Here is a 16,188-nt window from a genome sequence, read left to right as displayed (position 1 = left end):
GTCAAGTGAATTTCAACAAAAGTGCCAAGATCATTCAAAAGGGAAAGGACAGTCTTCAACAAATGGTGCTGGGAAAACTGGATATCTACATACAAATGAATGATGTTAAACCTTTTCCTTATGCTATATATAAAAATTAACTCAAAATGGGTCAAAGACTTGAACTAAGAGCTAAAACTATAAAACTCTAAGAAGAAAATACAGAGGAAAGCTTCATTACATTGGATATGTTAAGTTTCTTAAGTATGCTACCAAAAGCACAGATAACAACCAAAAAAAAAAAAAAACAGATAAACTGAACTTGATCAAATTTTAAAACTTTTGTACATCAGAGGAAACTATCAAGAGAGTGAAAAGACAACCTGTGGAATGGGGGAAAGCATTTTAAAATCACACATATGGTAAGGATCTAGAATCCAGAATATACAAAGAACTCTTACAAATCAACAATAAAGAGACAACCCAATTAAAAAACCAGTAAAGGATCTGAATAGACATTTCTCCAAAGAAGATACACAAATTGCCAGAAAGCACATTAAAAGATGCTTAACATCACTTACCATCTGGGAAATACAAATTGAAACCATAATGAAATACCACTTTATGCCAACTAGGAGGACTATTCTCAATAAACAGAAAAATCACAAATGTTGAAGAGGATGTGGAGGAATTGGAACCTTTGTGCACTGCTGGTGGGAATGTTAAATGATGCAACTGCTGTGGAAAACAGTTTGGTGATTCCTCAAAATATAAAACCTAGAATTATCATATGACTAAGCAATTGCACTCCCAGGTATATACTGAAAAGAAACGAAAATGGACTCCAACAGATACCTGTATACTGGTGTTCATAGCAGCATTATTTGTAGTATTCAAAACTGGAAGTAAGCCAAATGTCCATCAGAAGATGAATAAACAAAATGTCGTATATTCATACAATAGAGTATTATTCGGTCAGAAAAGGGAATGAGGGATCCCTGGGTGGCGCAGCGGTTTAGCGCTTGCCTTTGGCCCAGGGCGTGATCCTGGAGACCCAGGATCGAATCCCACGTCAGGCTCCCGGTGCATGGAGCCTGCTTCTCCCTCTGCCTGTGTCTCTGCCTCTCTCTCTGTGTGACTATCATAAATAGATAAAAATTTTTTAAAAAGACCTATAAAAAAAAAAAAAAAAGGGAATGAAGTCTTGATACATACTCCACACAGGTAAACCTTTAAAATATTATACTAAATAAAATAAGCTGAAGACAAAAGGACAAATACTGCATGATTCCATGTATATAAGGTATCTAAAACAGGCAAATTCACAGAGACAGAAAGTAGAATAAAGGTTAACAAGGGCTGAGGAAAAAGAAAATGGGCAGTTATTTACTCAGAATAGAATTTGAGATGATGAAAATTTCTGGAAACAGTGAATGGATACATGACATAATGAATGTACTTAATGTCACTTAAACTGAATATTTAAAATAGTAAATTTGGTTATGTAAGTTTTACCACAATAAAAAAACAAGTAGGAGACAATAGATGTCTTTATGTACTATCAGGTGCCCAACACAGCATCTGACATGCAGTGGGTCCTCAAGAGTAAGAACTGAATGAGTCCATCATGTCTCCTAACACTTAATTCCTCATTACTCATCATCTTAAATTTTTCTGAGGATTTGTGTGAGATGATGGATTAAGAAAGAATGTGGTTAAACTAAAATCAGGGGCACCTGGGTGGCTCAATGGTTGAGCATCTGTCTTTGGCTCAGGTCCTGATCCTGGAATCCTGGGATTGAGTCCTGATCGGGCTTCCCACAGGGAGCCTGCTTCTCGCTCTGCCTGTGTCTCTGCCTCTGTCTATGTGTCTCTCATGAATAAATATATGGAATCTTTAAAAAATAAAAACAATAAAAAATAAAAATAAAGTAAAATCAGGAGCAGAACAAAGTACCAGCAATATGGAGATTAAAAGGCATGAATTTAGCCAAATTCAGAGCAAAATCAAACTAAAAGAAAAATAAAGGTAGAGATCTGAAAAGAGTCTAATGTGCCATCACTTGAATTCTGCGGGTCTTTTTCTCCTACCAGTTCCCAGTCCTACTGAGGTTTCTAAAAGTTTGTTTTCAACTAAGCATTTCCAATATAAAGCTACCATACAAAAAAAAAAAAAAAAAAAAAAAAAAGAAAAAGCTACCATACATAGTCATCACTAACACCCAAAGACAGAGTGCTCATTGTTTCATGGGAAGAACAGAGAAAGGGCAGCCCCAGTGGTGCAGCGGTTTAGCGCCGCCTGCAGCCCAGGGCGTGATGCTGAAGACCCTGGATCAAGTCCCACGTCAGGCTCTCTGTATGATGCCTGCTTCTCCCTCTGCCTGTGTCTCTGCCGCTCTCTCTCTGTCTCTATGAAAATAAATAAATAAAATCTTAAAAAAAAAAAAAAAAAAAGGGAAGAACAGATAAAGATGAGATTCTTACCATCTCGTAAGCAAATGTTTCTTGTCTACAAACCCGATCTATGGTTATAGTTTCCTCCCGCTGTTCCAGAAGCCTCTTTCTAACCCTGTTAGAGGAACAAGAAAGATCAAACTTCAATACCTTTACTGGGTCTTCCAAGATTTCTCTAACACTTTAACTTTTATTTTGGAAAAAAAATTTTTTAAGAGAGAGAGAATCCCAAGCAGACTCCATGCTCAGCATGGATCCCCATGTGGGGTTTGATCTCATAACCTGAGATCATGACCTGAGCCAAAATCAAGTCAGATGCTTAACTGACTAAGCCACCCGGGCATCCCTTGAACTAATTTTAGACTTAACGCTAAAAGAAGCTGTAAAAATAGTACAAAGAGTACCCTTCTCTCACCCAGTTTTCCCTGTGTTAACCCCTTACAGGATCCTAATTATCAAGATCAGAAAATTGCATTAATACAGTATTAGTATCTCTAAGTCTTTATTGAATTTCACAAGTTTTATTTTTTGTTAAGATTTTATTTATTTGAGTGACAGTAAGAGTGAGAAAGAAAGAGAGAAAGAGAGAGAGAGAGAGAGAGAGAGAGCATGAACATGAACAGGGGGGGAAGGGAAGAGAGGGAGAAGCAGACTTCCCAATGAGCACGGAGCCCAATTCAGGATTTGATACTTGAGCCAAAGGCAGACACTTAACAGACTGAGCCACCCAGGTGCCCCTTCACAAGTTTTTAAATATAATCCTTTTTTTCTGCCCCAGGATCCTCTGCAGGGCACTATACTACATGTGTTTCTCCTTTCCCTCTTTCCCTCCATTCATCTGCAATTCTGCAGTTTTCTTTCATCAACTTGACACTTCTAAAGAGCTCTATTTCGTTATTTTATAGAAAGTCCTTGAATTTGCACAGACTGCCATTTCCTTACCGATTGGAGTAATGCTAGCACTGTGGGCAAGAATACTGCAAGAATGTTGTCCTCAGTGTGCCACACCAAGAGGTTCATGATGTTAATATTAATATGTCTTATTACTGGTGATACTTACTTTGGTTAAGCTTCTGTCTGCCAGATTCCTATTTTCTTTTCCTTTGTACTCAATAAGTATTTAGGGGGAGATCCTTTGAAACCAGGCAAACCTCAGTTCTCCTCAAACTTTCACCTGGGAATTTTAGCATTCAAAAGTAGATTCTGTCTGTGATGTTTATTGCCATGGAATATGCCCACTGGTGATTCTCTATTTCCCCCCTCCTACGTTTATTCATTGGTATTATGAGGAAGACCTAACTTTCTCATCCTACCTGTTTGATCATTTATATTAATATGAACTCATTTATCTCATTCTAGAGGTTACAATCTAATACTATCATTATTTTATTGATCAAACTGTTCTACCTGTGGCTGTTAGGGGTTCCTTCAGGTTGGCTCCTGCCTTGGAAAAAAAACCCTTATCCTTTTCTTGAGCATTCCCTTGAATGCTCACCCAGTTTTCACCCACTTACACATTTTACACATTCCCTTGAATGCTCACATTTTTCACCCACTTTCTAACAGTATTAAGAAACTTAAGGCTCACCTTGCATTTCCCTAACCTCAGTCATAAAATCAACTACTAAGAGCCTCAATGAGACAGGTGTATAGAGGCCATTAGCTGAGTGCCAGGTGTTATCACTGTTATTGCAATCAGCACTTTTTCTAGACTGCTCAGTGGAAAGAAGTAGAAAACATAAATCTGTGTGTTATTCCATATGTGTACGAATATCTGCACTTCTGTATTTTTCTGTTATATACTTAAAACCATGAGTTTATACTGATCTCTTTGGAGTTTATTCTTGTGTATAGTGTCGCACTCAATTTCCACAAGCACTAGACTCTAACTGGACCTTCTCTCCTACTCCACTGGTCTACTGTCTCTTCATGTGCTAGTAGCCACTGTTTTAATTATAAAACTTTGTAGTATTTTAGTATCTGGTAAAATTAGTACATCCTCACAATTTCCTTCACACACTCCCCTCCAGGGTTTTCTTCTGATCTTTCTTGCATATATTCCATATGAACTTTATCACCAACTTGTCTAACTTTATAAAATAACCAATACATTGGGTATTTTTCCTGGGAGTGCACTTAATTTAACTTAGAAAGAAGTGACATTGAGTCACCTGAGTGGCTCAGTCAGTTAAGCGTCTGACTTTTGAAGTTTTTTTATTTTTTATTTTTTATTTATGATAGTCACAGAGAGAGAGAGAGAGGCAGAGACACAGGCAGAGGGAGAAGCAGGCTCCATGCACCAGGAGCCGGACGTGGGATTCGATCCTGGGTCTCCAGGATCGCGCCCTGGGCCAAAGGCAGGCGCCAAACCGCTGCACCACCCAGGGATCCCAGCGTCTGACTTTTGATTCCGGCTCAGGTCATGATCTCAGGATCATGATATCGGGCCCTGTGTCAGACTCTGTGCTCATCAGCGAGTCTAATTCTCTCCCTCCTCTCCCTTTCCTTCTCCTTTTCCCCCTGCTCTCCCTAAAATAAATAAATCTTAAAAAAATAAAAATAAAAAAGAACTGACATCATAGTAATTTTTAGGATTCCTATTCAAGAAGAGAAGACATCTTTCAATGTTATCAAGTCTTTTTCCAAGTTTTCCCAGAGTGTTTTAAAATTGTCCCTAAGTTTTACACATTTCTTGTTAAATTCATTCCTAAGTATTTAATCATCTTTTTGACCATCATAAATGGGATTTTTCTCTACCAATATGTCCTCTAATTGTTTAGTTCATATATATTAAGCCTATTTTTTAATATGTATCAATTCTGTATCCTGCTCATACACTGAATTCTGGTTTTTCTTGTTTCTTGGTCTGTTTTTTTATTTTTTTTAATTTTTATTTATTTATGACAGTCACACAGAGAGAGAGAGAGAGAGAGAGGCAGAGACATAGGCAGAGGGAGAAGCAGGCTCCATGCACTGGGAGCCCGACGTGGGATTCAATCCCGGGTCTCCAGGATCGCGCCCTGGGCCAAAGGCAGGCGCTAAACCGCTGCGCCACCCAGGGATCCCTCTTGGTCTGTTTTAGCATTTATTTCCTTGGAATTCTTCAGGTATACTATCATACTATTGGGAGACACAGATAGTTTTTCTTCTTTATGTACTCTTATCTAATATTTCAATTTTTTCATTATAACAATATTTGTTATGGTTATGTCATCAAAGATTATGACTTGCTGAAAGCTCAAATGTCAACATTTTTTATCAATAAAGTGCTCATCTGAAGTATATACTTTTTCTAGACATTAAACTGCTACATACTTAATAGACTATAATATAAACACTACTTTTATAGGCACTGAGAAACCAAAATTCATCTGACTCGCTTTATTGCAATATTTGCTTTATTGCGGTGGTCTGGAACTGCCCCCCAAAATCTCCAAGGTATGCCTGTATTTAATGAGTTTTCAAATTTCCAGAGAGAATGGTCTGATTTTTTTTTTTTTTAAAGACTTATTTACTTAAGAAAGAGAGAGAGCACACACACACAAGCCAGGGAAGCATAGAGAGAAAGGGAATCTCAAGCAGACTACCAGCTGAGTGCAAGGCCCACATGGAGCCTGATCTCACAACCCTGAGATTATGACCTGATCTAGAAACCTAGAGTTGTACACCCAACTGACCAAGCCATTCAGGTGCCCCTAGAATGCAGATTTTTGTTTTTGTTAGTAAACTCTAGTTTTATTATGTTATGATCACAGAGTGTTGTTTATAGTATTTTTACTTTATGGATGCTACAGATGTTCTTTGTGACCTAATACACAATCACCTTTTGTGGTTGTGCCATGTATTCTCTAGTATCAGGGTATAAATTTTAAGTGTATAGATTTCCATAAGACAAAGCCTATTGATTATGTTGTTTAGAACTTTTCTCTCTTATTTTTTTACCATTTGTTATTAAACTGCCCTATTAGTGCATTCCTAGCTATGTATCTTGCACCTCCTAATACACTGTATTATTTTGCATGTGTGTGTACAGACATCTATATGTGAATATATGCATATATATATATTCCTAAGTATTCTATATTAATTGGAGTTTGTGTCTTTTAGCATTTAAAAAGTGACCTTTGTTACATTTAATGTTTTAGGGCTTTCACTGAGCTTTTAAAAAAATCCTGCTCAATTGTTGCCTTCTTTGTATGTTACTTTTACAAAGTTAATGCCATTCTAATTCTTTCACTTTTGTATATTATGTGTTCTTTTTGCTATTGCCTTGATCTTTATCTCTGAAACCTAATAGTTTTATTAGGTTATGTCTCAGAATTGATATTTTTCGGTTAATTTTCTCAGATATCCAGTGAGCCCTTTTAATTTGTAGATTAAGATTTTTTTTTCCAATCTGGAAATTTTTTTAGATTATATTAAGTATTAGTTTTGTTCAATTGCTTTGTTTTCCTGCTTTAGGAACTCATGAAGATATTTTTGTCTTGTTTTTCTTTTCTTTTTTTTTTTTAATTTTTATTTATTTATGATAGTCACAGAGAGAGAGAGAGAGAGAGAGAGAGAGAGAGGGGCAGAGACATAGGCAGAGGGAGAAGCAGGCTCCATGCACCAGGAGCCCGACGTGGGATTCGATCCCGGGTCTCCAGGATTGCGCCCTGGGCCAAAGGCAGGTGCTAAACCGCTGCGCCACCCAGGGATCCCTTGTCTTGTTTTTCAATCTCACTACATTCAGTTTCTTTATATCATTTGCATTCTCTTGACTATATTCTTATCTTTCATTGACTCTTATTAAATTCCATTTGCATCTACTCTGCATTAGTTATCTCATAATTCATTTGAGATAATTTTCCTTTTTCTTCCATTTTCTGAGTTCTATCATTTTTCTCCATTCCTCCTCTTCCTCATCATTTCTGTTGTTAGTTTCAAAGTTTCAGATCCAAAGTGTTTTTCTATCTTCAAATCCTTGTTTTAATATATTCAATTTTGTTTGGAATGCAGACTTACAGTTTTCTTGTTTCCTAGTTATTTCCTGGGAGAATGAGAGAGCTTTCCTCAGTTGATTTGTATAAACAGTTCTTTCCTCATTTTCTACAAATTCCTTATGGATTTTATTTCTTCTTATTCATTCTGTGATACTTATGGTAGAAGGTTTCTAAGAATCCTAGTTTAAAGGTACTCTCTTCTGTCATTCTAATGAAGCCCAGGTAAATTAGTGTTTTTTTGTTTGTTTTTTGTTTTGGTGGTAAGATTAGGAGTCCTTCAGTTCTACGGTTCTTTTTCTTGCAGGACTCTAAGGTTTCCTTTTCATATCCTTTAAATGGTGCAAGAAGCAGTGCTCTGTTAACCAGCAAAGTGAGAGGATGGGCAGAGAAAATGCAATCACTATTGTATTAAAGTAATGCTGCTGAAGCTTTTGGGATGAAAGATAATGTTCAGTAGTAACCATGTAGTAGCAATTTCTCCTATTCCTAGGAATTAAAATCTTTAAGCAGTTTAAAAATTTCAGAACTGCAGATGACAAGTTATTTAGCTTGGTATGGATTAAAGACAGCATGTATCAAAGGAGAATCAATCTCTTCCAAGTGTCTTTTGTCTTTCTTACAGGCATAAAATGAGTCCAGCAGCAACTATATTAGACAGGGGGAGGAAAGTGCTACAAGTGTATTTACTTTATACCATAATATAGGGGTCATGTATTTAGATTTTGTTTTTATTTTTAAGTTATTGGTGGAGAGAAGAAAGGAAGGTTTAGAGAAAGCATAGAGATACAGATTTTAGCTTTTGGCACAAGCCTAATAATTTACTTGCAGTACTGTTAAGAATAATATTAGTCATTTAAAAAATATTATCATAAATGTGATAAGTATTTCAATAGGGAAGTATAGAGGTCCACATGAGCATAAAACAGGATCTAATGGGAGCCCACAGCCCTCTAGTCCTTGAAGGATAGCAGAAGTCAGCAAGACCAGAAGGATGAGGAGGAGTGAGTTCTAGGCAAAGGCCTAGAGTTAGTGCACATTCTAGGAACTGAAAATTATAGTGGCTGATGCAGTACAGACATAGAGGTGTCTGTACAGATCCATTCTATAGAGGCCCTTGTGAGCCACTGAATAACTCAGAATTTTTGCCTAAGAGCCAGTGAAAGGTTTTAAGAGGGATACAACCAGATATGCATTTTAGAAATCTCCAACTCATTAATCAACAATAGTCAAAAAGCACCAATAGAGGCAAAAGACTATAGCAGGCTAAGGGCAATACATAGATGAAGGAGTTTGGACTTTCAACGAGCCTTCAAAAACTTAAATATTACAAGAAGAGTTCTGGACATTATAAGTGAATCTATTTTCTAAGGGAGGAAAATGGGTTGTAGTAATGTAGAAAGGAATCTTAGGGCCTCAAATATGGAGTTTTGATGGGAAAAGGCTAAGCCATTTGAAACAGAAAGTGGCTAAAAATAAATCTGGAAATACAGATTTGGACTATAGATGGAGGGCTTCATATGTCCAGGAGAGGTACAGCCATTGGGAATTTCTCAAATGCAAATGAGCATGCTCAGGTAGTAGCATGATAAATAAATCAGAAGAAGAAAACACTGGACTAGGAGAAATGGGAGGCTTTCCTAGTGCTCCAAGTATCACTAACGGAAACATTAGCAGTGGGGATAAGGGAAACAGATTTGGCCGCTATTATAAAAGAAACCAAGGTGGAGGTGAAATGCTTAAATTTTCGAGGGTGACAACAGAAAGGGTAGAAACAAGGATTATAAAAAGATAAGGTTAAGGTGGTGTGAAGTAAGTGGGCTACAAACTGGAAATTATAAATGTCACCATCAGACACACATTTTCTCGATAATACTATAGCACAGTACAGTGTTTCTCAAAGAGTGACTGGCAGACCAACACTGATCTGAGAGCTATTTGTTATTCCATCAGTACAGACAATGGGAGTAAGCATTTAGAAACATTCACAGCAATATAAATTAATGAGTAGTAATTTTACTATAAAATTTAATGATAAAATTTAATTACAAGTAAATGATTTCAATAAAGTTGTATGATACAAAATTAATTTACAGAAACTGACTGCATTTCTATACACTAATAATAAAGTAGCAGACAGAAATTTTTTTTTTTTAAATTTCATTTACGGGACGCCTGGGTGGCTCAGCAGTTGGGCATCTGCCTTCGGCTCAGCTCATGATCCTGGGATCCGGGATTGAGTCCCGCATCGGGCTCCCTGTGAGGAGCTTGCTTCTCCCCCCTCTGCCTATGTCTTTGCCTTTCTCTCTCAGTTTGTGTGTCTCATGAATAAATAAATAAATCTTTTTAAAAAAATTCACTTACAATTGCACCCTAAGAATAAAATACCAAAGAATAAACTCAACTAAGGAGATGCAAGACTTGCCCTCTGAAAACTGTAAAATACTGATGAAAGAAACAAGACAATGCAAATGGACAGATACTGCATGCTCATGGATTGGAAGATATTGGTAAAATATCCTCACTACCCAAAACAACTGACAGATTCAAGGCAATTCCTATTAAAATACTAACAGCATTTTTCACAGAACTAGAACAATATAAACATTTTTATGAAACCACAAAAGACCCTAAGAGTTACAGCAATCTTGAGAAAGAACAAAGCTGGATGTATTACAATCCCAGATTTCAAAATATACTACAAAACTGTAGTAATCAAAGAGTATGATACTGGCATAAAAACAAACATACAGGCCAACAGAACAGAACAGAGCGCCCAGAAATAAACCCACAGAGTCAATTAATAATCAAATAAAGCCACATAGTCAATTAATCTATGAAGGAGGCAAGAATATACCAGGGGGAAAAGCCAGTCTTTTGAACAAATGATGTGGGGAAAACTGAACAGCTACATGCAAAGGAATCAAACTGAACCACTATCTCACATCACACAAAAATAAACTCAATAATGGATTAAAGACCTAAATGTGAGACCTGAAACCATAAAACTCCTAGAAGGCAATATATGCAATAATTTCTTACACAACAGTCAAAGCAATATTTTTGTAGATGTCTCCTCAGCCAAGAGAAACAAGTCAAACAGAATAAACTATTAGAACTATATAAAAACAAGAAGTTTTTGCATGGCAACAAAAATCATTAAAAAAAAAAAAAAAAGCAAACTACTAAAAGGGAGAAGATATTTCTAAATGATATATCCAATAAAGTGTTAATATCCAAAATAAAGAACTTATACAACTCAACAGCAAAACCCCCCAAATAATCCAATTAAAAAAGGCAGAGGGCCTGAATAGACATTTCTCCAAAGAAATCCACATGGTCAACAGACATTTGAAAAGATGCTCAGGATGCCTGGATGGCTCAGGGCGTGATCCCAGGGTCCTGGAATGGTGTTCCACATTGGGCTCCCCATAGGAAGCTTGCTTCTCCCTTTGCCTATGTCTCTGCCTCTCTCTGTGGGTCTCTCGTGAATAAATGAATAAAAAAATCTTTAAAAAAAGAAAGAAAGAAAGAAAAGATGCTCAGCATCACTAATCATCAGGGAAATATCATCTGACACCAGTCAGAATGGCTAGAATCAAAAAGGGATGCCTGGGTGGCTCAGCAGCTGGGCATCTGCCTTCGGCTCAGGGCATGATCCTGGGGTCCCGGGATTGAGTTCCACATCAGGCTTCCTACATGGAGCCTGCTTCTTCCTTTGCCTATGTCTCTGCCTCTCTCCTCTCTCTCTGTGTTTCTCATGAATAAATAAATAAAAGCTTTAAAAACAAACAAACAAACAAAGAATAACAAGTGTTGGTGAGATGTAGAGAAAAAGGAATCCTCATGCACTATTGGTAGGAATTTACCTGGTGGCGCCACTGTGGAAAACAGTATGAAGGCTCTTGAAAAAAATAAAAATATAAATACCATATGACCCAGTAATTCCACAACTAGGTAGTCACCCAAAGAAAAAAACACTGCTTCCAAAAGATACATGCATCCCTATGTTTACTATGGCATTACTTAAAATAGCTAGGATATGGAAGCAACCCAAGTGTCCATGGATAGATCAATGGATAAAGAGGTGTATAATGGAATATTACTCATCCATAAAAAAGAATGACAGCTTGCCATTTGCAATAACATGAATGGACCTAGAGGGTATTATGCTAAGTGAAACAATTCAAATAGAGAAAGACAAATACTATATAATTTCACTGATAGTGGAATATAAAAAGCCAAACAAATACAGAGAACAAACTGACAGCTGCCAGGAAAAGTGGGGAGGGGGACAAAATGGGTGAAGGAGAGTAACAGGTACAGGCTTCCAATTGTGAAATAAATAAATCATAGGGATAGAGGGACAGCATAGAGAATAAAGTCAATGGTAATGTAATCAGTATTATTACTAGCCTGTGTGGTAACAGATGGTTGCTACACTTGTGGTGAGCATAGAACATATAGAGCTGCCAAATGGCTACGCCGTACATCTGAAACCAATGAAGCATTGTATGTTAACTATACTTCAATAAACCCAAATTCAAGGGGCACCTGGATGGCTCAGTTCATTGAGCATCCAACTCTTGATTTTGGCTCAGATCATGATCTCAGGGTTTTGGGGGGAAAAGTCATCTTAAATAAAATCTCTGTAATCTTCAAAAGATAATAGTAATAATAACCTTTGTTCTTAAAAAAAGGACTTTTGTGTTTGTCTTTTAATTCCATTTTCCCAGTAATTAACTAGTATCCTCTTTTACAAAAATATGGATCTGTCAAAAATTAGAAACTGAAAACAAAAGTCTGAAAAACTATCAGAGTTTTCACCTTGCACTGGAATCTAAGTAGATCAACTGTACCTTTGTAAACACACATTTAAAAATAAACACACACAAAAAAATAAAATAAAAATAAACAAAATATATAAAAATAAACACAAATCTGAATACAGAATGGACATTAGAAGTTATGTATTTGCTGCTAATTTCCTTTAGGTGCAATAATACCACTCTGCTTATGTAAGAGAATAATACTTAGGGGAGCTATATGCTGACGTATTTAGGTCTGAAACTTACTGAATGGTTCAGCAATAGAAAAAGACTTGCAGCAGGTATCTCACACAGAGCAAAAGCAAATTCAGCCAAATGTTAACAATGATTGGATTTAGGGGGTGGGGTGATAACAATAAGTACTCTTGTGAATAACATAACGTTGAAAGATGTCTTAAATAAGTACCACACAATAAAAGTCAAGTCCTTCCATACCCCAAAGTCACTAGGTCAGTATTCTCCGGGACGACATCCGGATCCTCGCCCTCCTCAAGGCACTTGAGTTTATCAACGCTGAAATACAAACAAAAAAGGAAAAACAATCATCCATCTTGTCCACAACGATCAGGGTTGTGTCCTAAATACATCATTAAACAATTAAGTCAGGTGAAATCCAGCAGACGGGGTTCAGATGCGGCCAGAATTCCAGACAATGATATCTGTGCCGATAGTCTATCTACAAAGAGGATACACGGCCGATTGATGTATGGCGGCCGATACTATTAAATAGATCGTTAAAGCTTTTTTTTTAATATTTTTTTTAATATTTTCACCCTATAAAAGGCCCTTGGGGGGGATATTTTCAGTAACTGCACACCCGGAGGTCCCCATTAGGAACCACGGTTAATCAAAGGTTTTAACACTCCCCTGGTTAAATTTCCTCCCAGGCTGGCTCAGCATTACGAAGGCTCCTCCATTGTCAAAGTGTCTTTTCAATGGCAGCTACACACCGCCGTTACTCTGATCGCCCTTCTATATATTAGCAAGCACTTAAACAATTAACCGGTAGAAAAATTAATCTTTGTAGGCAGCTCTTCCGTCCCTCCGCTCCCACTTGAGAGGTTGTGCATTCCGATCACCGGACTCCTCCCGGGGTTCCAGGACAGCTGGAGCAGGCGGAACGCCTCGGAAGGGCGGTCCTTCCACCTCCGGGAGTCCGCGCACAGGCCCTCCCGAGGGGGAGTCCCAGGGGAGCGCAGGAGCAAGGCTGCATCCAGGCCGGCTCCCAGCAGCAAGAGGCCCTCCGCACCGCACTCACCCGCACACCGTCCGCAGCTCGGCCGCGGCCTCAAGGCTGCAGCCCAGATCCCGGGCCACCGCAGCATCCTCCTGGCCCCAGTCCGCGACACCGTGGCTCCCAGGCAGCGCGGATTCCTGAGGCTCCTTCAGCGACAAGTCCCCTTCCCTGCGCAACCGGCCACGCCACAGCTCCCCGAAGGCGCCCACATGGAAAGCGCGCGTGTTTAGCTCGGGAAGCTCGTACTCTGGGAAGTTGCAGCTCCCGCTGCTGGAGACCGGGTCCTGCCTGCCTCCCATTCCTCCGCACGCTCTGCCGCCCCGGGTGCCTTCAGCCATGTTCGCCCCACTCCTTTCCCTGCAAAAGCCGGGCGAGCAAGAGGCCGCGGAGCGTGATGGGACTTGTAGTTGCACCGGGCTCGGTCCGAAGAGCGGCGGGGCTGCGTGGGCGCGGCTTTCAGACACTGCATTTCCCAGCAGGCCCCGGGCCGGGCACGCCCCCGGGCGCGGTACCGCGAGCTTCCGCGCGAAGGGCTGAGCGCATTGTTCTCCGCTCGCGGCGCTGCGGCGAGCGGTCGGCTGAGCTCGGTCTCCCGGTACCGTGTGTCGCGTTCCCGTCCCCCACCGTCCCGTGGCATCGCTCTCCGCCAGACGGGGCGGCCTCTGTGCGCCCTTCGAGCCCGTTCGTTGCGGTTGCTCGGCCCGGGATGCGGGGCTTTTCTTTGCCTCCGGGGCTCGTGCGCTGCGCTGCTGCCTCACCGTCCCAAAGCTGGAGCGACCTGCGCTGCGAGGGCGGAGACCGCGGGCACGCCCGGCCCTCCAGATCCGGGTCGTTAGAAAGTCTCCCCAACAGCTGCATCTTCTTGTGTTTATACGCATGCATTGTGCTGTACACGCTTAGAATAGTGTGTATTGAGAGGCAACTACGTATTAGATACTGTACGGTATTAACCCTAATGTGTGTTTTTAAAAATCATGACCTTCCCGGGCAAGGATTGTCATGCCCATGGTACCACTGAGGAAGGAGTTAACTATAAGGAAATAGAAGCAGGATTGGAACTGTCTAGCTTCAGGCGGAGCTTTTCCCATGGCTCGGAGACTCGAAAGGATGGAACAGGACATATAAGGAGCCTTGGTTATTTATTTATTTATTTATTTATTTATTTATTTATTTATTTATTTATTGGTATATTATTCATACATCATATATATTTAACCCATTTAAAGTGCTCATTCAATGGTTTCTAGTGTATTTACAGAGTTATGCAACCATCACCATAACCAATTTGAGAATATCTCAACCACTCCAAAAAGAAACTTCTTACCTTTGAGCTATGGCCCCCAATCCTCTCAACTCTTCCAGCCCTAACCCAACCGCTTCTCTTAGTCTCTGTAGATTTAAGATTTACAAGTCGATTTAGTATAAGTGTTAGATTTATCTGGTCTTTTGTGATTAGCTTCTTTCATTTAGCATAACGTCTTCAGGGTTTATCTATACTTTGCTTGTACCTACTTCATTTCCTTTTATGGCTGAATAAAATTACATTGTGTGATATACCATATTCTGTTTGTTCATCAAGAAGTTGATTCTATTTTTTGGCTATTATGAATAATGCTACTTTGTATATTCATGTGCAAGTGTTTTGTCCAGACATATATTTTCATTTGTTTAATATATATATATGGTAACTATGTTAAGCCATGTGTAGAATTGCCCTTTCCGACAGTGGCTGCCCCATTTTACACTCCCACCACAATCCTATGCGGATTCAGATTTCTCCACATCTTTGTTATTATCTGATTATAGCCATCCTAGTGGTTGTGAAGTAAAACCCTCATGGTTTTGACTTGCATATCATACCTAGTGATACTGAGCATCTTAGCTTACTGACCATATGTATATCTTTCTTGGAGGAATGTCTAACCAAGTCCTTTGCCCATTTTTAATTAGGTCATATGACTTTTTATAGGCATTCTGGTATTTATCAATATATTATTGTAGGAAACATCTGTTGTTTTTGTCTGCCTCTATTCCTGTTTCTTAGAACTGACCGCTACTCCTTTTGGTCCTCTTAGGGCTGCCAATCATAGAATCCTTCCCACTCCGCCATAGTGATTGGTTTAAGGATGAGTAACTAGATTCAATTAGAACTAAGCAGAATCCTCCTCTGGGGATTTATCTATAAACTAAGAAACTCTTCTTCCATTCTGAGGACCTAAGGATGTGCCCCACATAGCCTGTGTCGGCCAGTGGAAGAGTTAGAAGAAGGAAAGCCGGGATCCCTGGGTGACACAGCGGTTTGGCGCCTGCCTTTGGCCCAGGGCGCGATCCTGGAGACCCTGGATCGAATCCCACGTCGGGCTCCCGGTGCATGGAGCCTGCTTCTCCCTCTGCCTGTGTCTCTGCCTCTCTCTCTCTCTCTCTCTGTGACTATCATAAATTTAAAAAAAAAAAAAAAAAAAAAAAAAAAAAAAGAAGGAAAGCCAAGAATTTAAATAAGAGAAGTCAGAAGGTAGACAAGGAGAGAAGTCATGTGACTTAGAAATTGTGGCTAAGGCCACCCCCCCCCCACTTCCCATTAGTGATTGTTTTTATTTTAAGCTACTTTGAGTTAGATTTTTTTTTTTATTAATGAATTTATTTGAAAGAGAGCAAACATGACGGTGGAGGGGGGGGGTGGGGGGAAGAAGCAGACTACCTGCTGAGCGGG

The 16,188-nt window shown here is 39.4% G+C and overlaps 1 protein-coding gene across 1 annotated transcript in view; it reads right to left on the bottom strand.

Annotated features, from left to right (window-relative positions):
• SNAPC3 (small nuclear RNA activating complex polypeptide 3) overlaps nt 1-13,888 on the bottom strand; it is a 38,776-nt gene extending 24,888 nt beyond the window's left edge. The window contains exons 1-3 of the mRNA XM_038552437.1: nt 13,500-13,888; nt 12,677-12,754; nt 2,464-2,548 (exon numbers count right to left, since the gene is read on the bottom strand). Of these exons, the coding sequence (XP_038408365.1) occupies nt 2,464-2,548; nt 12,677-12,754; nt 13,500-13,816 (480 nt within the window). The 5' untranslated portion in view covers nt 13,817-13,888. The remainder of the gene's footprint in view (nt 1-2,463; nt 2,549-12,676; nt 12,755-13,499) is intronic.
• Nucleotides 13,889-16,188: the final 2,300 nt, after the last annotated feature.

The sequence above is a fragment of the Canis lupus genome, chromosome 11 (genome assembly GCF_011100685.1).
Source record: "Canis lupus familiaris isolate Mischka breed German Shepherd chromosome 11, alternate assembly UU_Cfam_GSD_1.0, whole genome shotgun sequence".
Classification (NCBI taxonomy): Eukaryota; Metazoa; Chordata; class Mammalia; order Carnivora; family Canidae; genus Canis; species Canis lupus.
Note: the sequence above shows the minus strand (reverse complement) of the source record. Positions and strands in the feature narration are given on the sequence as shown.